The 24,914-nt window shown below is 39.3% G+C and overlaps 2 protein-coding genes across 3 annotated transcripts in view; one reads left to right on the top strand and one right to left on the bottom strand.

The window, feature by feature from the left end:
• Nucleotides 1-1,338: 1,338 nt before the first annotated feature.
• LOC122422713 lies at nt 1,339-3,603 on the bottom strand. The gene is made up of 3 exons (XM_043439331.1): nt 3,580-3,603; nt 3,202-3,345; nt 1,339-3,104 (listed from the first exon to the last, which is right to left on the bottom strand). The coding sequence occupies exons 1-3, from the start codon at nt 3,601-3,603 to the stop codon at nt 2,511-2,513; spliced, it is 762 nt and encodes a 253-aa protein (XP_043295266.1). The 3' UTR covers nt 1,339-2,510.
• Nucleotides 2,750-24,914, top strand: part of CLVS2 (clavesin 2) — a 73,944-nt gene continuing 51,779 nt past the window's right edge. Inside the window, exons 1-3 of one of the 2 annotated variants that reach the window (XM_043439671.1) lie at nt 2,750-3,073; nt 3,535-4,473; nt 16,735-16,909. In XM_043439671.1, the coding sequence (XP_043295606.1) occupies nt 4,085-4,473; nt 16,735-16,909 (564 nt within the window). In that variant the 5' untranslated portion in view covers nt 2,750-3,073; nt 3,535-4,084. Of the gene's footprint in view, nt 3,126-3,534; nt 4,474-16,734; nt 16,910-24,914 lie in introns of both variants that reach the window. The other variant, XM_043439672.1, reaches the window with a different exon arrangement.

The raw sequence follows: 24,914 nt of genomic DNA, 5'->3' as shown, positions 1-24,914 counted from the left end.
TCCATTAATTTGTCAAAGTGAGTTAATTTTGAATGAGAATTAAATGCTCTGGTGTCATCTGGATAAACATCTTGTTTCATTTTTAGAAGGCTTTACATATTTATTTTGGCTTCAGAACTGATTTCAAATGTACAAGGGAGACAGAATAAAAGTACAGTCATTGAAGGACTTAGTAGTTTGTAAATACAACTAACTGACCAGCTCCAACAATGCTACTGCATGACAAAAGTGATCTATATCATATATTGATACATTGAAATGAACCTTTTTGAGGCAACTGTATTATTGATATATAATGAAAACATCACTAAACATGGGTTATACAATTTCAATGACCAACAGGTTTTATTTTATAAATTCTTCTCTAAAAACATAGTTTAATATTTCCATCTCGGGGAACAAAATTAAGCAATTTTAAGCACCCTGAAGGATTTGAGATTTAACCCTTCCTGCAAGTGAACAAGTTAGATGACCACAGTTTCACGGATGCAAAACTCCTGGGTTACAGATGAAAGACTCAGACTCGGCAAGCAGTCTGAGCATCAGCATATTTGGGGCTGGTTTTCTGAGCCCAATTCCCACAAGCCTAAGAGAAGAGTTACATTTGCATACCCAGTGGGTGGTGTTACAGGATAGTAACTCTTGAGTTGAAGGAAACCAAATAAATCGGCTTGCCCTTTGTTCAGGAGAGAGACAGTATCTCTCTTCCTCTAAAGCCCTAAGCAAACCAGTCCTTCCTTCAGATGGAAGTACCATCTGCAGCTTCTAAGGCTCTTCCAAAGTTGCTCACTATGCACACAGCCTTGAAAAGATGGTCTCGAAAAAAGGATAGTTAGTATCTTGCTCATAAGACATGAAGAAACATGAGACCCATGAGAACTGTGTCTCCTTATTGGTGATAGTTAAAACCTCTCTATGCATTTGATATGAATCATTTTCCTCAGAAACTGAAAGCTGAATACTGTTCTACACTGAATTTTTCAATTTTTTTGGAAATAGGAACCCAAATATTTTAACAATTCATGTTGCACTCAGAATGCTTTTGAGAATCATAAACACATAAAGTCCTAGAAGGACTTTGAATATATATAGTGCATATATATGTATATATGTATAATGCATAAATATAAAATATGTAGTGCTAAGTCATTTCAGTGGTATCCGACTCTTTGTGACCCTATGGACTGTAGCCTGCCAGGCTCCTCTGTCCATGGGATTCTCCAGGCAAGAATACTGGAGTGGATTGCCAAGCCCTCCTCCAGGGGATCTTCTCACCCAGGGATCTAACCCTCTCTTTTAAGTCTCCTGCATTGGCAAGTGATTTTTTTTTTACCACTAACACCACCTGGGAAGCCCATATATATACATATAGATGTGTGTGTGTGTTTATATATGGTTTATTTTCCACCTCCCTTATTCTTTGAGGATAATGACTATCTGTATGTATACAATTTTTCTTATTCTGGTTTGCTTCACTTTGCGTTGGTTTAATTAATAAAGTGGTATACAGGTCTGCCACCCCTCTTCTTTCTCTTTGTCACCACCATCACCTTGAAAGCAATAACAGAAGGCCTGTTTTTTAATCTGAAGGTTCTAATAGTCATCAAATACAATAATGTTTTCTTATCTTCAAGACCACCCATCCATAGACTCTAGGACAATGGCTCACACCCAATGGAGCTCAGTAGATATTTGTTGCATTGAGTCAATCTGAACTCAGGACTCCATTCAACATTTTATAAGCCAAAAGTTTATAAAGTGACAGGCTCAGTAATACATGCTGTGCTTTGAAAATTCATTTTTCTCAAACCCTTAGACAGTCATCTTAACCTCAAAGACTTCTGTTCATGATGATTCTAGTATACAGATGTATCAAACTGAGGGAACTATCAAACGCATCTCCAGAAACGTGTTTTATTATCAGATGAGAAGTCAAAGAGTACTTGTTTTTCCTTCCTCTGAAAACGTGTCCCTCCACCCCCACCCCGAGCTCATTTCCATCCTCTTCAATAGGAATTTAGCAGCCAGAGTGGTTGAAATACTATTCATATAAGTTCCCCCGGAGGCTTAATCATCAGCCCAATGCTGTGGAACCACTCTGGTCTTTTCTAAATTCAACATTTCTGTCAACTACAAATGCGGAAAGTACAAAATGTTTCCCTACTTCTTCCACATCAAAATTACCTCCTACAGGAACTAGAAAATGTGTCGCTGAATTACCATCTACAACAGCCACTCGCCACCGGGCAGCTCAGGGGTCTTGCACACAAAGGGTGAGAGAGGGGCGTGGGGAGGCTGCGGGGCGTCGCTCCCCCGCCTGGCCCCGCGACGCCCGTCCCGAGTAGCCGGCCCGGGAGTCGGGGGACCGGGAGCGGGCTAAACTTGGGGCTCGGGATATCTGAATGCCACGGAAATTGCGGTCCTATCCGAACGAGTCAGGGCGAGAGGAGCGGAGTGCGTGCGCGAGCTGAGTGAGTGCTTACGTCGCAGCGAGATCTGTGCTGGGATAATTAGGAGTTGGGCTGAGCCGAGTCCTCTTTTAGCAGCGGCAGCCGGAGCCGCAGCGGCAGCGGCAGCGGCAGGGGCCGCGGCGGCACCCGGAGGGGCGCGTCTGACTTCGGCCGCCCGGGCGCGCACAGGCTGAGGGCCCCCGGGCCCGCAGCAGCCGCACCCTCGGCCCCAGCGGCTCCGAGCGCACAAAGGCGGCGGCTGCCCGCGTGGCCTCCTCCATCCAGGCGTTCGATTCTCGCTCGCTTCCTTCTCTTCTCCGGCAGGCGAGAATGGCAGGGCCGGGCGAGGACCTGGGACAGCGGGAGCCCTAGCTCTGGTCTCCCCCCACCCCCCACCCCTCCCGCGGGGAGAGGAAGCGGCTGCTCGCCGACGATGTGGTCAGGGCTGCTCCCCAGTGCGTCTTCTGCCAGGGTCCCCGCTGCCGTCCCTCTTCTCTGCTCGCTCCATCCCACCGAGAGGAGTTGATGCTGCGATCGCCGCCGCCGCCGCCGCCTCCGAAGCCGCGGCTGATGGATGCCAGGGAGTGCCGCATTGCTTAGCGTCCCCGCCTCCGGGTTTGCTGGTAGGAGCCGGCTGCTCTTTCTTCTCTCTTGCTTTGGGGCATTGTAGAAAAGGTAGAGATATTTTAATTTTATCTTCCACTCCTCTTTCCCACCCTCTCCTCCCCCCAGCCTCGCTTTTGAAATGTACCTTCCCAGAGAGATATCCCTCCCCGCCACCCCCCTCCGCAGCAAGTCCGTTGAAATAAAGGGCTAGAGGCAGGCAGAAGTTGGTGGGGGTGGGGTGAGGGGGCGCCCACGCGGGTGCCAACGCCACTGAAAACCCTTCTGGTGCCTTAAGAGATCACGGTGTATCCAGGAGGGGAGGAGGGAAGGTGCGCTCTCTGCAGTCGCCACCTAATTGGACCCTAATCGTTTTCAACGGAATCCCACAAATGTCTTAGAAATAGCATCTCTGAATAAGTAGGAGAAATAAGCTCCGTTCCCCTCTCTTTCTCTTTCTCTCTTTTTCCTTCTGGCAAAGACGCTCTCTCTCCCCCGCCCCGAGCTCAGCGCGCTGAAGAGCCACCTTATTATTAATCAGAATTTCCATCGTTATCCCTGGCAGGAGCAGCGTTCAGTAGGGACCGCAGAAGCATCACGGTGCTGGGGCTGAGATGTGCGTGGGGGTTGTTTTTGTTCCATCTCGGAAGAGAAGAGGACGGTACCAAGATCAGCACCCCCTGTGCTGGGTGCAATTAGGGGTGTTTTGTTAGGAGAGAGAGAGAGGACAAGAAGAGGGGTCCTGGGCCACCGGAGGGCCGCATCTCTTTGGAGGAAAAGGAAGAGGGAACCAAAGCGGGACATTGTTTTTAAGGAGGGGTGGGGAAAGAAGTTCCTATCTTTCAGAGAAAAGGTGCAGGAAAGCAGGAGCAACAGGGTACTTGATTGGACACCAAGACAAATCATTTCCTGTAAAGAAGAGGAAGCAGGCAGCAGGGAGGTGTGGAGGCCGGAGTGTGGTGGTGGCCAGGGCCAGCTTGGTGGTGGGACAGTCAGCAAGAGAGAGGCAAGGCTCAGGAACACGCAGGACAATGACTCATTTACAAGCGGGTCTCTCTCCTGAGACCCTGGAGAAAGCCCGCCTGGAGCTCAACGAGAATCCGGACACGCTGCACCAGGACATCCAGGAGGTGAGGGACATGGTCATCACTAGGCCGGACATTGGCTTTCTCCGCACAGATGATGCCTTCATCTTACGCTTCTTGCGGGCTAGGAAGTTTCATCACTTTGAGGCCTTCCGCCTCCTGGCCCAATACTTTGAGTACCGGCAGCAGAACCTGGACATGTTCAAAAGCTTCAAGGCCACTGACCCTGGCATCAAGCAGGCACTGAAGGATGGTTTCCCTGGGGGCCTGGCCAATCTGGACCACTATGGCAGGAAGATTCTAGTCCTTTTCGCTGCCAACTGGGATCAGAGCAGGTAAGTCCTAAATGCAGTCTTGTGCTGGATCTTCTTTTACTCTCCCATTTTTCAGAATGTATCTTGAGCAGTGTCACCGTTTTCCTGCTTTGATGTTACTGTTAATTTGGCTCCTGGGAAAAAGAGAAACCGGAACTAAGAAAAGAGTTTTTGGTGGCCGCCCTGGGGGCTGGCGGGGGCTTTTATTGTTACAGTTGAAACTCTTACTTCATTAGCACCCTTTTTCTACTGGAGATTTAAGGATATCCTGAACCATATCATTGTGCTGTGTAGTCTAAATCATTTGGCTTCTAAATAAAGCTGCTAAATTTATCAGCTCCTGAATAAGTTTACTGTTCTGTGGAGAAATGAGTTTGAGAATAGAGACAACTTTCCCTCTTTCCTCCCTAAAGAAATTCTTGTGTTTTTTTTTTTAAGAAATTCTTAAGCTAAATTCATCATCACCACCCTCCTTCCCCTCCATGTCCTCCTCCTCCTTTTCATCTCTCTCTCTCTAGCACTGCAATTTTATTTTATTTTTTTTTAAAGAAGAGCCTGGCATTCAACCAATATCAAGTAGCTTTATTGCTTGGGAACTTTTCTGCTTGGTGATGTGTAGATGAAGGAATAATATGATGTGTGTCACTTCAATAAAAAGGAAGAGTTGTCCCCTCTGTTGCTGAGCATGCTGCTGACACTGAAAATAAAGGCTGACTGGTGTGCATGTTCTACACCTGTCACTAATCTAAAGAATGTGTTTCCTGTCTGATGTGATTTTTCATCTTTTGTAAGGAAGTGAAAAATGTTCAGATCTGTCAGTTGGTAGATGTTTTTGAGCTCTCTTTTTAATAGAGGAGAACTAATATTCTTATTTCATCTACATGACAATAGAAAATAACAGACAATGACTTCTACTTCCTCAGTCAGGGGAATTATTTTCTTAGATTGAAAGATATAAGAAATTATAAAAGACTCTTGTGGAAGGTAGTTTCAATTAAGTTCGAAGTTAAATAAATTTCATGAAACTTAAAAATGTTACCAGAATTCCGAATCATAGGAAGCCTGTTGTTAAAACATCAGTGTATTTTTAGTTCTGTGAACCGTGATTTTTGATGCATCTGGTTAGTTTAAACCATCTCTGGAGCAATTTTGAAAGACTTTATAGTTACTGGGAAACCTTATAGATCTCCTAGATCTCCTATGGCTTCTCAGAGTCTTGGGATTTTAGAATGCAAATTAATATTTTTAACAGGTGTTTAACCCTTCGATTGGTCTCCTATTCTCTTTAACTTTAGGTTGAGAACTACTCTAATTCCTTTTTAGGTAAATAAAAAGATAAATTACTGCCTGAAGAATCATAAAGCTAAGATGCTCATAGAAAGAGTTAGCCATTGAGGTGAAATGAAGTTCTCTTTCTGTTTGTTACTTTGGTTATTTATAGAGATTTTACTCTACTTTTTATCAGGTAGCAAAGTTTAAAGTCTCATGAAATGCCATTCTTTGACCACAATTTCTCTTTAAAAAGTTTTTATTTCATCTAAGAAGTACATTGAAGATTTATGCAAACTAATTATTGTGTAGATCAAAGTCAAAAAAATTTATTCAAGAAAGAATCTAATATTTCATATGTCAGTTAGGCAGGAACTTAGTTTATTGAGCTACCATGGAATGGGAGCTGTGGAAATGGTATGTTTAAATATGTGTCAGAGTCTGTTAAAGATATCTTTAGGGAGGCAGATAGCCCTTAGAGACATGAATATACATCAGACCTATTTTCCTTTATTTTTATAAGTGATCTAATATTCACATTGATTTACAAACCTAATTAAGTTGAAAATCACTTGTAGTTCTCACCCATATGAGAAGGTGATTATTCTGGATTTACTAAAGTAACTATGTTTTAGTTGTCTATCTCATGCTTTCATATAAAGTATAAGTTGCTAGTAATCAAAATATATCTCCCTAGAAATCTACAGTGGGAGGGGACTTATTAATTGATATATAGAATTATTTGTTTAAATCAACATATGTGACATTAACGTATATGGGACATTAAAATGAAAAGCTATGCCCTGTAAAAATACCTTACAGGTTCTATAGACTAATAATTGTGAATTCTATTTCTAAGGTTTAAATGAATAGGTATGATCAAGTAATAGTACTTCAAGGTCAAAAGGTGTACACGGTATTTAGAGCTTGTCTAAAATTCAGTTGAGTTTCCTCCTCCTATATTCATTAAAAAAAGTTCCCCCTTCCTTCTCCTTGTCTCCTGCCACCCCCATCCCAGATCTAAGTATACATATGGAACTAGTGGTAAAGAACCCACCTGCCAGTGCAGGAGACATAAGGGACGTGGGTTCAATCCCTGAGTCGGGAAGATCCCCTGGAAGAGGGCAGGGCAACCCACTCCAGTGTTGTTGCCTGGAGAATCCCATGGACAGAGGAGCCTGGAGGGCTATATACAGTCCATAGGGTCCCAAAGAGTTGGACATGACTGAAGCGACTTAGCAGCAGCAGCAGCAGCAGGGGATAAACAGGTCCATCCTCGTGGCATCTTCTGTGAAGCTTTATCATGGGGACATGTGCATAAGGACTGTCTCTGCCCTGCTCTGAAACCAGCAGGACAGCTGCCTTTCTGACTGTACCAGGGTGTCACCAGCCCTTTTCCTGCCTTCGGCCTGAATCCTCTTCCTCCACTATACATCTTCAGGGCCTATCTGACCTGACTCCTTCAGAAGTTTCTGCCACCTTCCCTAGATGTTTGCCTTATGATTCTTCTGTTAGCAGGATATACCATGTGCCAGATTCTCTTGCTCCTTATCCCTCCCCTGTTCTGTGAGTTGGGTGTTCTCATCTTCCTGCTCTGATCCCTCCAGTCCAAACAACCTGGGTCCCTGGAGAAGACTGCACATCTCAACATAATTCTAGCCATCTTCCTTGAGTTTTCAGTGAGTTGTCTGGCTTTCAGTAACTTAAAAAAAAAAAAAAAAAACATTTTTAGAAGAAACAAAGTAGCATTGTTTTTAAAGAAAGAATAGGTGGGAATTGATCAGGGTTACATAGGGAAATTCTAGAAATGAAGTAGAAGAAAATTCACCCTCCTCTTTTATTTCCAGCTTCCCAAAGGGGATAAGCAAAATATTCTTTGTGAATTTTGAAAAACTTGGTAAAGACCCATGAAATGATTGATCTGTATAACAAAAAACAAAAACAAAACTAAGCCTCATATTACAACAGCACCTAAACTAGAGTTAATGTTCAGTAAATGTTTGTTGAGTTGAATTGAGTTATGCATTTTTTTAAAAAAAAGGTTTCTAAGTAGGAAGTTATCTGATATATACTTTCTCCTATATTAAATTTTTAGGACAGTTTTCTGTGCTTCTCAGGAGACTAGAGACAGTAAATACATGTGAGATGGTGACTATAAATAAAATAGTGTCTCTTCCTACTGCAATATAGTGCAGGTCAGTTTCAGGTTATTGCAAATAACTGGACCATTTCCAAAGCCTTACAAGAAATATGGAATTGTTGGTAAGATGAAGATGTAATATTTACAGTGTGCCCACCTAATAAAAATAAAAAAATAATCGAAATGCTGAAATGTCAAAATGACTTTCAGTGTGGTCTGTGGTTCTTTTTTTAAAAAAATCATAGAACAGGTTCAGATGATTTATTACATTTATTGAGCAGGCTATCCTTGGAAAAGATTCACATAATCTTATCTTCTTTCTTTCAAGTTGTCCAAGATAATTTCTGAAAGCAAAAGTAGATTCCACAAAATTAAAAGCGATTGAATTGATACCCTGCAGCACGATGATGCGGTATCCTCCATGCCTTACACGGTGTCTTGCTTTCCTGAGTGACGGTACCCTGCTTTAGGACTCAGCAACACCTTCACATTTTCCAACTGATTTCATCAACAGAATGTGACGCTAATGTACCAAGAAGCTAGAGCAGATTACACTACCTTAAGAAAGGAAGTTTGGAATGAAAGTAGATTGCAGTCTAGACCCTAGAGCCTGAGAGCAGATATCTGAGAGGTGGAAATTCACTGGCATGTGATGATGGGGAATGTTCATGAGTAAATTGTGTCACCCAAAACATAATGACGACATACATTCTGATAACTGGCCTATAATTTGTCAGTTAGTCTGTAAGTGGTATTTTACATTTGTTGCTGTTCAGTTGCTAAGTCATGTCTGACTCATTCTAACCCCATGAACTGCAGCGCACCAGGCTTCCCTGTCCTTCACTGTCTCCCTGAGTTTGCTCAAACTTATGTCCATTGAGTTGGTGATACCATATTGAATCCAGCAGACAACCATTGATTTGGAATCAGATTAACAACCTCTAGAAAACAATTAAGTACAGTGAAGTTAGTGATTCTAATATAGTGGCAATCCGGAAAGCACTGACCATCTTGCACCATGTTTGGCTTGTCATAATGGATATTGATTATCACTTTTAGTACTGGAAGTCTGAAAGGGCTGGAAGACTGATTGGTGAGACCATGCTAAGATCCTCTAACCTGTCCTGGAATTTGCCTGAAAAATGTACTATTGTCAGTTTGTTCCCACTGTATGGCTTTTTCATACAAAAGAAAACATACAAATGGCCAGCTATTTGAAGCTTTAGTTTGAATTATGAATTATGTTGTAATTTATTGGACTTCCCGGTGGCTCAGACAGTAAAGAAACTGCCTGCAACGCAGGAGACCTGGGTTCGATCCCTGCATTGGGAAGATCCCCTGGAGGAGGGCGTGGCAACCCACTCCAGTATTCTTGCCTGGAGAATCCCCATGGACAGAGGAGCCTGGTGGGCTACAGTCCATGGGATCCCAAAGAAAATTATGTGGCCAACCTTCAAAATGAACGAAGATTATGATGATGGTAGCTTAAAATTTTTTAAAAAATTGCCATAGACTACACATATTTGTTTTATTCTCAGCCACAAAGCTTTACTGTTCTATGAAAGTGCAATAAAATAAAGTAACTATAAAATAACTAGAAATAGATTAAAATAGACAAGAGCAATTAACTAGATAATTACAGAGAAACACTCTTACTTGGTAATTTGCAAAACGCAAGCCAAAGAAGAGGTTTAATTTTTTGGACTGATTTTTCAAGTCTTCCTGGCTCTGTTTACTAAAATATTTAAATATTTCTCAACTTTCTGTTTCATGGGAGGGTCAGGATTCCTTAACTTCAAAATCCTAGCGACACTGCTGTGCTGTATTACGGCTGATTTTAAGATTGTGCTCAGTAACCAGTTGTGCCTGACTCTCTTGTGAACCCACGGGCTGTGGCCCACCAGGCTCCTCTGTTCATTGGATTCTCCAGGCAAGAATACTGGGGTGATTTTCCATTTCCTGTTCCAGGGGATCTTCTCAACCCAGGGATTTGAACCCACATCTCCTGCATCTCCTGTATTGGCAAGTGGATTTTTTTTTTTTTTTTTTTTTACCACTGAGCTACCTGGGAAGCCTGATTATAAGATTAGGTCAATCCTAGAAATGGCAGGTATGGATTCCATGAGGTTTCTGTCCCAGCAGAGCTTCTGTATTGCTTCCTTGTAGAAGGATGCTTTTTAAACAAATATTCTGGGAACTGCAGCTTATTTCAAAATATGCCCTTGGTTCATACCATGAAAAATGAAAGAGAAAAAATATTGTCCTGAGAAATGTTACCAAATACTGGAACAAATCTCTGAACAAAATAGGACAGTCTCTAAAAAGTAGGACAATTATGCAGTAATTAGAGAAATAATCCTGAAATAACAGCAATGACCAGGAGCACCAAACTTCACTAGGACGTTGATTGGGTCTGGCCCAAACCAGGCCATGTTCATGTTTCAAATATGCAACTTTAAACAAAGTTGGAAAGAAGCAATGGATTTGGTGTTACTATAGTGCTCTGAATCTTCAAAAGAAATCTTTAAAGATATTTTAAAACATGAGCCAATAGTTAGTAAATTCACAAATTATCCTTAGTAAATTATTATATTTCCTCCATTCTGAGAAAAAGATTGAGCTCTTTTACACCACTGAAGGCAGGTCTATATATATATATGTGTGTGTATATATATATATATATATGTATATATATATATATAAAAACATAGTTAATATAGTCATTAACATAGTAGTGGCACTCTTGATGTGAGGGAAAAGATGTCCTTGTATGTTGGTTGGATCTTTACAACATCAAGTAAGCTGAGTGAATAGTACTTAATTCAAATCAGTGTTTTAAAAAGTACACTTTTCTCCAGCATTTGCTACATACTTAGAATTTTAATAGGTGCTAGGGGCAAAAAAAAGACACATAACACATTCGTCGTACCATCAAGGAACATACAGCCTCTCTGGGAAGATAAAACATGAAAAGCTAAATGACTGTCAGAGAAATAGTGAGTGCTTAATGAGGATACTGCTCGGTAGTGCTGGAAAGTCCAGGCAGAGGCGGTAGCAGCCTGCTCTGTGTTATGTGGAAAGAATATCACTTGTTTGGGCAATGTAATTCAACCTTTTATTTTTTCATTTTAATTAATTCATTCATTTTAAAACACTTTCATATAGTAGTGTGACATATTGTAGCATGTCATATTTTATGTATATTATATACAATGTTTATATACACAGACATACACATATATATATATGCACATGTCATATATTTTATATACACATATATATTTTATATGTGTCAGGCACTATTCTAAGCACTTTATAAACATTCATTTATTAAATCTTCTTCACAATCATAATAAGATAGGTCCTGTTAACATCCACATTTTGCAGATAAGGAAACCGAGGCACAGAGCAGCTAAGTATTTCACCCAGAACTGTACAACGAGTAAGTGAATTGGTCAAACTTGTTCTGTGTGTGCAGATAGTGGGCCAACAAAAATCTGGGAAAAAACAAATATACCAAAAAAAGCTAGCTCTGATAATTAAAAAATCCATCTATGGTTTAGAAAATCTTGATTAAACATCAGAATGTACACAATTAGGCACAGGAGGTTAAGTTGGTAGAGTAAATATTCTTAAGACAAAGACTGTACTAAGCAGCTAGGTAAACAGTATTCTGCCCTGAGGAAAAGTTGCCTTTCCAATGTTTGTATTTTTTTCCAACATGACTTCATTCTGTTTTATTTCGTTTTGGTGGCAGTAGGTGCACATTTGTAACCTTTTTTTTTTTTTTTCCAAAGAAAGACATTTTTCCTCTAGATGTTTCATTTCCAGTTATTTTCTTGTTCTCACTCACCTATGTTTCCATAGCAGTAAAATACTGGAAAACACTCAGCAAGGCTGAGACGGCTTCATATGCCTAGTGATGATGTGATGATTTTGGATTTCATATTGCCTCCACGGTTTGTAGACTTAGCATCTTCCCATTCTGACTCAAGATGTCTTGATGTTTTCCTTCTGCCAAAGCCCCTTGCTGGGACCACGCTGGAGCTGCCCTGATACCTGGCCTGGTGCCATGTTGGTATCGACTTTCTGATCCTTCTTCTGATGTAGATTATGCCACTGACACATAAAAACACAGAGCAGCTCTTCATCAAACTCTGTTCTAGGTCTTGGCACCATAAGGAGTGGAGCACTCTGTGGTGTCAGAAAGACCGAGCTTCCCATCTAGGCTTCCAGTTTTATTTACTCTTACAGTGATTTCAGAAAAACTCAATTCTCTGAGACCTCCTCTGTGTCTTCATCTTCAGAATAATAGGAATTAAGCCACGCACAGAGACTTTGGGCTTATTTTGAGATTAAGATAATGCTTTTGAAATTGCTTTGGAAATCCTAAATGGTTACACAGATAGAGATATTATTATTACCACTCAGTAATATAAAGCACCTTGATGGATTCATCAACTTTAGCACCAATGATACCCCAAGGCATTAATGAAGGTAATTCAGCTCCTTTGTCTCTCCCTCTAGCGCCTTTCTAACACAAGTGCTTTAGACATTAGGAAATGTGGCTTAATGAAAGCTGAGGGTTGGGGGCAGCCTTAATGAAGAATTTAATAATGGCTGATTGATTTAATGACCAAGGCAAGCTGCTTGCTGTTGTGCTGCTCAATGTGATGCCAAGATGCCAGTTTTTCCTTGTCAGGCTAAGGAAAGGAATGAAATGAACTGTTTGTGATTTGTGTTGCGCTTTGCACTGATGGTCAGCTCTGGTAGGGGATGAGATCTTGTGAACCCCAGAAGAGAAGCACAGGCCAGGCAACTCCCCCAAATCTTGCAAGGTCCGAGGCAGGAGAAGAGGCTTCCCTGCTCTTGATCACCCAGGTAGTAAAAAAAAAAAAAAAAAAAAGGACAATTTTTTTTTTAAAACATATTGTAGCAGCTTTGATTTAACAGCAATGGCTTACATAGTCCCAAGTTGTGAAATTCCTTACTGGTGTCATTATTTCATCATCTCCAAGTCAATTTCTGATGCAGACTTTACCTGATGCTGCTTTGGGAAGCTGTTAGGAGTCGAGCTCCATGAACATGTTGGTTTATTGTTTATGGCTTTCTTTCAACATAGAAGGGAAGAATAGCTATGGTGGAGCTACTATAATTGGAGTGTAAACTCCAAACATGAACTTATGAAATACTTACTGTAGTAACATCTAATTTGTGAAGTACAGCAGTTAGAACATAGTTTTAATGAGAATAGTGAAAGTCAGATTCCTGAAGACAGAAAATTCATAAAATACTCCATTTCTTCAGAAGATATTTTATGGACTTTGGCATGTACTAATGTTCTGCTTAGGAATAACCTGCTGAGGTGCTAATGGTAGTAATGTGACATGTTTGACAACAGAGGATTGGAACATCAAGAGTGGTTTTGACCTGCCCTTTGAATGCCGTTATTAATAGCTAGAGTGTTTTTATATTTCTTCTATTAAATGTATAGTATATAACATATACTTCTAATAAAGGAAATATAAGAACACCCCAAGCTAACTGCATTCAAAGGGCAGGTCAGAAAAGAATCCACCTGCCAATGCAGCAGATGCAAGAGACGAGGGTTTGATCCTTGAGTTGGGAAGATCCCCTGGAGGAGGAAGTGGCAACCCACTCCAATATACTTGCCTGAAAAAGCCCATGAACAGAGGAGCCTGGCAGGCTAAGGTCCATGGGCTCACAAAGAGTTGGACATGACTGTGTGACTGAGTGTGTGCACGCACACACACACACACATACATTAATATAATTTATATAAAGGTCATTTAATTCTCTCTTTGGAAGAAGATATTAAATAAAAAAAACCCATTGGTTAGATTTACTCTATTGATGATCCTGGGATTTACCTTATTTTATTTCCTTTGGAATAATGATATGTATGTAAGTTTTTCTCTTGATTTGACACAGTTTTTGAAAACCATACTTAAAATGTGTTATTTAAAATAAATTGCCTCTTATTTTCAGCCCTTACTGGTGTAATAGTTTATTATTATATACAGTGCATCATTCTTTCAAAGCTGATTTCAAATTCAAGTTTTTCTTAATCCTATTTGGTATTCTCACAGGAAAATCTAAGAATGATCATAACAGGAGAAAGTTCTAAGTTGGATTGTTCTAATTTTTAATTTTTTCAACCATTATTATTATGAATTTCAAAAATTAAAGTGAGTATTTTTTTAGAGGGGGCTCTGAATTTTAACCAAGCTTCCCTGGTGGCTCAGATGGTAAAGAATCTGCCTTCGTTGCAGGAGACCCAGGTTTAATCCCGGGGTTGGGAAGATCTCCTGGAGAAGGGAATGGCAAACCCAGTCCAGTATTCTTGCCTGGAGAATTTCAAGGACAGAGGAACCTGGTGGGCTATAGTCTGTGAAGTTGCATAGAGTCAGACATGACTGATCAACTAACACTTTTCACTTTAAATTGTAACCAGAAGTACAGTCTTCCTGCTCCAAACTTTTCAGTCTGTGTAAGTTCACAGGCTTCTGGTCATAGTACTGTGTTAGGCCATTATATTTAAAAAGGAGATGAGCCAGCCATGAAGTGACTGATAAAGGTGTTCAGTCATTCATATTTCACAGTTTTAAGACAAATAAGTGACAGAGCTCTACAAAAAGTTTTATCTTATAGACTTACGTAGTGTTTTGGGATGCCATATCCTTAGGCCTATACATAGCCTGTATACTTGCCAGAGATTTAAAAATAGTCTCTTGATCCTTGCCTTTAACAGTAGCAGTAAGCTATCTAAAGGTTATCTTTAAGTAAAATTTACAAACACATATTCTTTAGTTCTGATTACACCCAGCTTAGTGCACTGTGAGTGTGGTTACCACTAAAGTGAAAAGTGTGTTATGTGTGTATTCCAACAGACCCTTCTTGAACACACATTCACATGCTCTTTTGCATTTTTTTAGCATTGCTCACATGCTCTCACCTGAATCATATCTTTGACTTCCCTTCCCATTCCCCCTCCTCTCACCTGGCGACTGCCAGTGAGATGCAGTGATAGTCACAGATACTCTCATTTAAGGAACTCAGCCTCAGAATGATAAATCATTGACTTGTCCAGGGCCACACAGCTAATGAGGAACAATGAAGAGATTCCATCTTGAAGTCTTCTGACACCAGGCCCTTTGCTTGATAAATGCTGGGACCCTGAAGAGATTCTATTCCAAACTGCTGATATTACAGATGAGGAAATGCGGCCCAGAAAAAGTGAGAAATTGCCTGAGGTTTCACTGTTGATTTTTCCTTCCTGTCTGAACTACTATGCTTTCTCCCTTCACCTCCAAATGTTTTTAGAAATAAAAATAGAAATACTCCCTCACATGTGCTCATTGTCTCAGACGTCTTCCTGGTGAGCCCATCACTTCCACTAAATTCCAATGATTTCAACTCCTAATCCACCACCCTTGCCATCTCACCTCTCCCCTGATATCAGGATCTCTTTCTCTATCTTTTCCTGGACACCTCCACCTGAATGAGCAGAAAAGTAAACTTGAAAGCAGGGTGCTAAAAAAGGAAAATTGTTAACATCTTCCGTAAATTTACGAATTTCTCTTGAAATGTGGGGATTCCCTCTTAGAACAATTACCTTGTTTTCCTCTCAGCTCTGATTGCATTACCTCCTTCACTTCTGTGAACATGGGATTGATATGCTTTTGATTCTGGAATTTTCAATTTTGAGCTTTCTCCAGAGTTTGAAGTTTACTTTCTTAGATGTTTACTTGATATATCTTCCTGGGTATACTACCTGTTTCTCAAGTACAATCTATTCTATTCCAAATTCTACATTTCCAGCCATCCTTAACTGCATCCTTTTTTTGCATTATTGATTTTGATGAAAGATTTCACCATTTGATAGATGGTAAAATCTAAAGTACCATTTACTTTAGATAGCTTACTGGTACTGTCAAAGGCAAGGGTCTGAAGCTAGAATCTGCGTGTCATCTTTTCCCTCAATCTTAGCCCCCACATCTAATTAAGGATTAAATTTTAACAAGTTTACTTCAAACATACTTCTCAAATTTGGCTTCTTTTCTTCTTACTTCCACTGCTTTGTTGAGACAATGCCTTCCTGTACAATTAGTGTCTTTGCACTCGAGCTCCATTTTACAAGAAAGGAAGCGCATTTATTGGATTTTTATAGTGTATCAAGGACTGTGCTAAGCTGCAAGGTAGAAAAAGATAAAGATGCAACTCCTGAATTTGGGTGGCCTATGTAATAACAGGCAGATACATTTTCCCTTTTATTTTCATTGATTTCACTGATTTCCCTTTCTTTCTGTCCATCCCACCTTTCCTTTTCTTTTATCTTCATGATATAAACTCAGTCCAAGTAATTAAAATTGGTTGACACTTTCAACCACAACTGTTTACACATGGTGTTGTTTATTGATGAAACTCCTTCAAATCTCATTCTCAAATTTTCCACCTGTGAAGATAAGAAATGTCAGTCCTTTTAAAAGCATTCCTGAACTATTGAAAAGTACCATGCCTAGTTTTTAGGGAATGGAACATTTGTTGAAAATGAGATTTTGTAAAGTTATAAGAGGGCCTGCAAGGAAAAGGAATGATTGTAAAATATGAAACAAATTATAGAATTTTCAAAAGCATTGGAATTTGTTTTGGTAGAATGCATGTTAAATTCTAATATGTCCCCTGAGTATAGTGAATAATGTAAACTTCATCTTAGAAGATTTTTAAACAAAATGTTTTCCTTAAGCTTTCTGAGGTATTTTAAAGGGAATTTTCAGTATGCTAAAGACATTCCATAGTTTCTACAAATGGCGGTTGTCAGATTTAATGCAGTACTTCTCTGTTGCTGATAGGTACACGCTGGTGGATATTTTGCGTGCCATCTTACTTTCTTTAGAAGCCATGATTGAAGATCCTGAGCTTCAGGTGAATGGATTTGTTTTGATCATAGACTGGAGTAACTTCACCTTCAAGCAAGCTTCTAAACTGACGCCAAGCATGCTGCGCTTGGCTATCGAAGGCCTTCAGGTAATGATTTACAGATGACCCAGTTTCTCAGTCTCCCATGTTTGGCTTATCTCCAGTAGAGTAACAAGATGTCTGTTTTAAATAATAATAATAAAATTTAAAAACTAGTTTTTAAACACAAACACTGAAAACTAACGGGACAAAGGGTCATAGAAGAAAAGCTAGAAGATGTGGGCCTTTCAATGAAGGGAATTTTGTGGTACTTGGCAAAAGCCTTCACTATGTCTAAACATTAAGTGGATAATAATTTGAGATTTTTATCTTGATGATCAGAACAAAATCTGGATTTTAATTATTAGCTATTTAGGTTTTTGTTTCCCTTTCTTTTTCTGTGTAGAGTTGTTAATTAGCTAAATGTTTGCTTCATTATTACATTTAACCTGGTGAATTTGGGGGATGATTAGCAATATCTTCATGTAGTCCAACAACTGTTGGGAAGCCAATCAATCAATATGTATTTTCATGCCTAAGATGTGGAATCGCTGTTTTGAATTACTTCTTTAGACTTAATTGGGAATTTTGTTGCTCTTTTTTTGTGGAGGGGCCATCATGTGGAATTGACATAGGAATGGTGCATCTTCTAGTGAATGACATTTACCTGGTTGCAGATTATGAAATAGAAGATCAATTATTACTTAGTGGCATGTTATAAACCTAATATTGACAATTTCTTTTTAGCTTTTAGGATGTCTTTCTTCTACTCTCTGCTGTCTGCTACTTTATATATAATATTTATGGAATAAAATTTAAATTCTTAAAAAGATTTGCAAATTAATTCTTAAGTGATGTTATTCAGTATTTATTCTCAGTGTGTTCAATGTGCGTTTTAAAATTTTGCAGCAGTTAAATTTTTGTAACTTTATGAATGAAAATATCATAAAATAACTTATTTTATCTTTGTTATTCATTAGGCCAGGATGTTAGTTTTCTTTAAATCAAATAACTAAAATTTTCTAGAGATGTCAAATCAGTTCAGTTGCTCAGTCATGTTCAACTCTTTGTGACCCCATGGACTGCAGCACACCAGGCCTCCCTGTCCATCACCAACTCCTGGGGTTTACTCAAACTCAAATCCATTGAGTCGGTGATGCCACCCAGCCATCTCATCCTCTGTTGTCCCCTTCTCCTCTTGCCTTCATAATAATTTCTGACTGTGTCTATAGGCACCTAAATTGATGGATGATGACCCTCTAAAATAGGGTCACTTCTTCAAGCAGCAGGGCATCTTAACCAAATTGAATTCACAGTTTGGGTTTTGCGTCTGAAGTGAATAAAAAACAGTGATCTTTTTATCTGAATGTGTTTTTCCTGATGCAGGCTTCTTGACTTGCTCCTGGTGAGCCAGCCTTGCTCCTACCTTATCTTGAACAACATTTTCTTTTTAACTCCACAGAAATAGTTAATATGGGTTGGAGAGAGGGCAACACCTGGAAATGTGTGTATCAGGTAGAATCAGTCCTAATTCTGCCCTATTGCCAGCAGCATATAAAGTGTTCTTCACAGAGAAAATTAGTTACTGCCGGCATATTACTTAACACAGAATGGTAACTTAGCCTTTGATTATTGTGATCCCAATTTCGCTGGCAAGAAACAAAGGCTAGGCCTTCAGCACTTGAACTAGAGAACTCTATTATTTCCAAAAGATTGAAAAAAACCACCTCAAGGATAGGCCTAGTATCTTGTTTTTGCTAATTTACACACTTTATGGAGTCATTTAGTAGTAATAAGTCGTCACTGGAGAAAAAAACATGCTTGGGAGCTTGGACATATTTGGGATCTTCCCATGACTTAGGGCCCCAAACAGGACTTTGTAAGTGCTGAGAGTCAGCGCAGCAAGAGCTACGGTCAGATTCAACGTCTGTGCTTGTGTTAGAGAGGGCCATGGTCCCCTCTCCCCGCAGGGACCTCTACTGAACTTCCTTGTCTCTGTCCCCCATCACTCTCCCGATTCCCTTTCCTTGTTCCCGGGACCCAGACTGCGTAAGCAGGCTTGATTCCTCCTGGTTGCTGATTGGGAAGCCACTTAAAAGAGGGAAACTCCCCCTGGGAATAAATTTGGCATGTTACTACTTTTAAATTCAGTTTTTCCTTGGTTTAAATTAATTTCTTTTTAATTTAATCTTTTTTTTGGCTGCACTAGGTCTTCATTGCTGCATGCGGGCTTTCACTACTTGTGGTGAGCCAGGGGCTATTCTTCATTGTGGTGTGCGGGCTTCTCACTGTGGTAGCTGCTCCTCAGATTAATTTTAAATGCTCCATATCTATATCTGTGTCTGTGTCTATATTGGTATCTGTAAACAATGGTGATTCTGAATAGGAATGTAAGATGTGCTAAAAGTGTTCCATTGTGACATGTGTGCTTTCATACTCAGTTTTACATACTAAAGTAACATTTTCTGACTTTTCTAATTAAGATTCTGTTTTATTTTACATTTACTATGTGAGAAATACTATTGTATAATGAGACGTGTTTCATGCAGAACTTGAATAAACTTCTTTTGAGATTAACATAAGATCATAAAATATTTGAAGTAAAGATACATATACACAATTTTTGATTGTTAAACACAATTATCACTATCAGTAAGATCATCACCAACACTATAATAATAAACCCCTTCCGATTAACCGAATTGGAGAAACTAAGGTAAAAATATTTTTAATAACTCGGTGATCATTTATATCATGCTATCATCCTGCTATAATATTGCTACTTTTATTTGTTGTTGTTGTTGTTTAGTTGCTAAGTTGTGTCCAACTCTTTTGTGACCCTCATGGACCCCACATGGACCCCCATATGACACCAGGCTCCTCTGTTCATGGGGTTCCCAGGCAAGAATATTAGAGTGAATTGCTATTTTCTTCTCCAGGAGAACTTCTTGATACAGGGATCAAACGTCTCCTGCGTTGCAGGTGGGACCACTTGGGAAGCCTACTTTATCAAGCATAAAAAATATCCTAGGGAATTGAACCCAAAGTAAGAAAAGCTACCGGTGGGTCTGATGCTAGGGAGGAAACTCATTTTAATGATGTATATTATTAATGAGATGTTACTATGTTTTGAAGAGGAACTATCTCTCATCTTTTTGAGGGTACTATGTAACCTGTCTGTCCTCACCAATCCCCTTTTTTCTCAAATATTTTGAGTGACTCAACTGGAGATAGTGCCTTATACTTTGGATAAAATATGTAGGCTCTTGCTATAATATCCACCCCTGTTCACAGTACAAGGCCAATAGGGAGACAGAATGGGCTATAGAGGCAGACAGACCTGGATTTGGATGGCAGCCCTGCCACATATCAAATATTTGAGCAAATTACTTAACTTGTTTGGATGTCAGTCTATTCATTTATACCAATTTTAAAGTATTAAATTAGAAGTAATACATCTTGCACCTAGCAGGTGATATTAATGATCAAAGTAATTGATGTGGATAAGCTCATTTTTCAAGTGGATTTCTTTCTGGATGTGTGCTGATTTTCTCACAATTCAGTGACTACCTTGACTGTGAAGACTTAAAGATGATTGACTTTGCGAATCTAAAAAATATCATACTTTGTCTTAAATACTCAGATTATAGATGCTAAGATTATATTTTTAAAAAATTGCTTCACTTTGTGGTTAAATAGCATCTAGATATTTTCATAATAGGTGCCAAATAATATATTTTTTCTTGTTGAAAGCCAGGGGGAAAAATGAGTTTTTTTTCACCTGGTAAAAATTAATCTTTGTTTCTTTAGCCAGAAGCTCCAAGCACAGTTGAAATGGTGGTGATTGTAGAGATAGTTTTGACCTTAAGGGATGAGCAAGAGTTTGCTAAGTGGATAAGGGCAGGAAGAACAGCTTGGACAAGGAAACTTTGGGGAGGTAATTTGAACAAATATATAACTATTCAAAAAAGGGCTTACCTCGTGGCTCAGCTATAAAGAATTCTCCTGCTAATGCAGGAGACGCAGGTCTGATCCCTGGGTCAGGATGATCCCTTGGACAAAGAAATGGCAACCCACTCTAGTATTCTTGCCTGGGGAATCCCATGGACAAAGGAGCCTGGTGGGGTTCAAGCCATGGGGGTTGCAAGAGAGTCAAACACAACTTAGCAACTAAACAACAGCAGCAGTTATTAAGGATTGAAAGTATGTGGTAAGTCTGATTTGATGTAGCTAGAGTGAGAAATGAAACGAGTGACCAGAGATGATCTGGGGAAGACAGGCTGAGACCTGGCTCTTTGGACTGGAGGAAGGCAAGATTTGTGGTTTGACCTCTGTTCTCCAGATTTGTGGACATTTGGGATAGAAAAGTGACCTGGTCATCCCTCTGCTTTGGAAAGACCTGGCGAGTAGAAGAATTGACCGGGATCAAAGAAGGAAGGGTTAGATATAGAGAACCTCCAAGCTACCCTACAGGTAGTTATATTGATCCCATTTTATAGGAAAGATAATGAAACTTCAGGCAGTTTAAGTCACTTACCTAAAATTTCTTAACAGATATCAAGGCTTGAGTCCAGGTGGTCTGGATTCCAAAGAATGAATATCTTCCCTGAATCTTGTTGTTCCTATTGTTTAAACATTAAAAAAAATTATACAAGTTTCCATTTACAGTTATTATAAAATATTGGATAGATTCCTTGTTTTGTATAATACATCCTTGAGCTTATTTTACATCCAATAGGTTGTGCCTCCCATCCCCTGTTGATGTTTCTGTTGTTTCCAAGACTTTGCCTAAGAAAACATGGGTCAGCTCAGGTTACAGTAACTTCCCTCCCCATGCCAAACACCCTCACATTTTCACACAGGTGAAATTGCTTTATCGGGATAGTACAGGACTAAAATAGTCACCAATGGCTGACCTTGTACTTTTTGGAAACCAAGTGGCAGAACTATTTCCTTTTTCCCAGTGAGCGGTCTCCTTGAGTGACTGCAAGCCTCCCAGTTCCCTGTGATGAAGGACAAGGGCAAGGCACTTTTCTGATAGCCAAAGAAAACTTTTATCCTCACGGCCACAAATTGGTAAGCCCCTCATTATACTGATCCAAGGCAATTCTGTAGGCTTTCTCTCTGCAGAATCTTCAAACATTTTTTTTTTTTCAAATGAAAAGCATAAAGCAATTTTTTTACCAACATAGTGCTCCTAAACAGATAAGAGGCAGCATCAGATATTTTTTGTGGAAATAAAGAACTCAGGCTTTTTTGGGGAAAGAAACGAGAAAGAGAAAATGGTCTGTACCTTACATGAAGTTAATTGATTAAGGTAGTCATAGTAACAAGAAGCATCTTAGAACAATCAATAGAAGATTAAGTGGATGTGACTTGTTGACTCTAAGATATCTGCCTGGGAGGCCAATTAAAACATGAAATGTTTGGAAATACCTGGAACAGCTGAAATTGAATTTATAATGAAGTGGTATGCTTTTACTATTTTTTGGTTGCTATTGCTCTGTCTTAATTTTTTTTCTCATAAAATATTATAATTCTTAAGACTCTTTGGTAATGAAGGGCTCAAACTCTTTTGTGAATCTTGAATCTCTTATTTGTGATTTTTAAAAAACATATCCTGACTCTCTTGTTTGTTGCCTTTTGGATGCATTTATCTGCTATTCCCCGTTAGCTCTGTCCTGCTGAGTCTCTGTGCTTTTGCTTTCACAATTTCACAGGAATCCCCAAACTCCATCTGCTAAAAAGTACATAATGTAGTCAGGACGTGGCTTGCTGGCAAGGGGTTTGGCTGTAACAAGGAATTGAATAGCTCTTTGAATTGCTACATAAGACTCAGATGTAGGGCTGTCACAAAGTGCCTAAATCAGTGCCAAATTTTGTAAGGACCCTTAATAAACAGGACTTGTGAAAGAATAAAGAATATGTAATCAATTCACAGTACTTAGTGCTGGCCCTTTCTTTTGACTCAAGGGTCCAGTGTTACTAACAACCACCAATCTGCTAGCTCTGAGAGCTCTGGTCATTCATGTAGAAGGCTGAAAGTGCTGCCACTACAAATTCTGGCTCTAACTGTTTGGAAGCGCAGTCCTACCTAGGGGATCTTGCCAAAAGCAGAGGCCATGCTAATGACTTGGAATATCCCTATCCAAGGCCAGCGGGTGAAGAGCTCCATTAACTTCAGTCTTGCATTAGATTATTTAGTCTTCCCGATCTTGCCCACAATTCTTTCTAGCTTTGAAACTGTATGTGTGTATGTGTGTGTGTGTGTCTGCATGTAGGATGGTTATGAGAGAATATTAAAAAGGAAGTCAGTGAGATCTTGAGTAAATTAGGCTTTCATAATAAAACAAAAGGCCTCTGCTTTGCAACTGTTTTTTGCAATGGTTGTTAACCTGCCAATAGTTTTCATGCTGATTAACTTTGGACAATGGCAGAAACCTCTTGCATGCAAGCTACCTTGTAAATTTAAGGCAGCATGATGGTGCATTGATGGAAGAGGTCTGAAACAATAACTATCTTTTTGAAAATGAACACACGGCCTTATGAACTATATTCATTCAGACAGCCTGGAGGTGGGAGCATTTATTTCCACATTTTGTATGCACAGGCAGAACCACATTGAGAAACAGTGACAAGGGCAGTGTATAAAAAAAGTGACATTTTGTGCATCACATGCTTCGCTGTCTGAGCTAAGTGTGTTTCCTCTCTGTTGTTTCTTAACCTAAAACCCAATAAGTGAAAACTCTAAAGTGACTTTATTTCATGGTGTGATAATGTGGTTTGATTGAGAGGTTTAGTCCCCAGAAGTAGAATGTTGGAAATCTTTTTAAAAGCTGACAATAGGCTTGTAAAAGCTATATATAATATTTAGTTCAACAAGGAGGCTAGGGATTATATAATCTTTGCTAAGAGGCTAGGTTAATTCTATATACATATATGCACACACACATCACATTTATGCACCTATAAACATGTGTATCTGCATATATATCACAATTTTTCCTTGCATTATAATTGCTGCTTTTTTATATTAGCAGTTAAATCTATTTAAAACATCTAGTTATAGGAAGTAGCTGTCAACCTTGACAAAAGATGAAGAGATGAGTGCTCTAGATTTACTTAATATACACTTAATGAATTGAAGTGGAGAATATCAGCAAGTATCAATAAAATTTAGTACCTCTACACTTTCAGCCACTGAAAAGGAGACTAGTTACCATTTTTTTTTTCAAATAGTCAAATAATTTAAGCAGCAAAAGGGAAGGAAGCAAATAATCTTTCTGTTTGAGTCATTGAGATAATGATAAATGGATAGAAAGTCATTATCTAGAAAGAAAAACTGAACAAGCCCTATGAGTTATTCTGCATTTCATTTTATTGGCTATGTTTAGACAAGTCCTTAACTGGAGAACAAAGAAGATGAGTAACTACAAGTTCTTTCTTATTCTTTTTATTAGCAATGTAAATGTATCTTGATATATTCTTCTCTCCCAGTAGAACTACATTTTTTTCACTCTTCAAAGCAAAGTGGCAAAATGTGAATGTTCGTGTATCTTCAAAAAAGTAGTTTAGTTGCAACCTTAAAAAAGAAAGAAATCCTGCCATTTGCAACAATATGGATGAACCTTGAGGACATCATGCTAAGTGAAGTAAGCCAGACACAGAAAGACAAGGACTACATGATCTCCTTTATATGTGGATTTAAAAAGTCAAATTCTTGGTAACAGGGAGGAAAATGATGGTTACCAGGGGCTAGGAGGTGGGGGAAATAGGAAGATGCTGGTCAAAGGTACAACATTTCAGTTATAAGATAAATAAATCCCAGAGACCTAATGGTAGCATGGTGACTATAATTAATAATAAAGTGTTGTATACTTGAAATTTGCTAACAGCATAGATCTCAGCTGTTTTTATCATGCATACCTGAAAAAAAAGGTTATTATGTGAGGTGACTGATTTGTTAGTTAGCCTGATTGTGGCATACCACGTCATGCTGTGTGCCTTAAATATATACAATTTTTGTCAATCATCTTAGTAAAACTGAAAAAAAATTGGTTTAAGACCCATGTGC

The sequence above is a fragment of the Cervus canadensis genome, chromosome 20, assembly GCF_019320065.1.
Source record: "Cervus canadensis isolate Bull #8, Minnesota chromosome 20, ASM1932006v1, whole genome shotgun sequence".
NCBI classification, from domain to species: domain Eukaryota; kingdom Metazoa; phylum Chordata; class Mammalia; order Artiodactyla; family Cervidae; genus Cervus; species Cervus canadensis.
The sequence above is the reverse complement of the archived record's forward strand: the minus strand, read 5'-3'. Positions and strand labels throughout refer to the sequence as shown.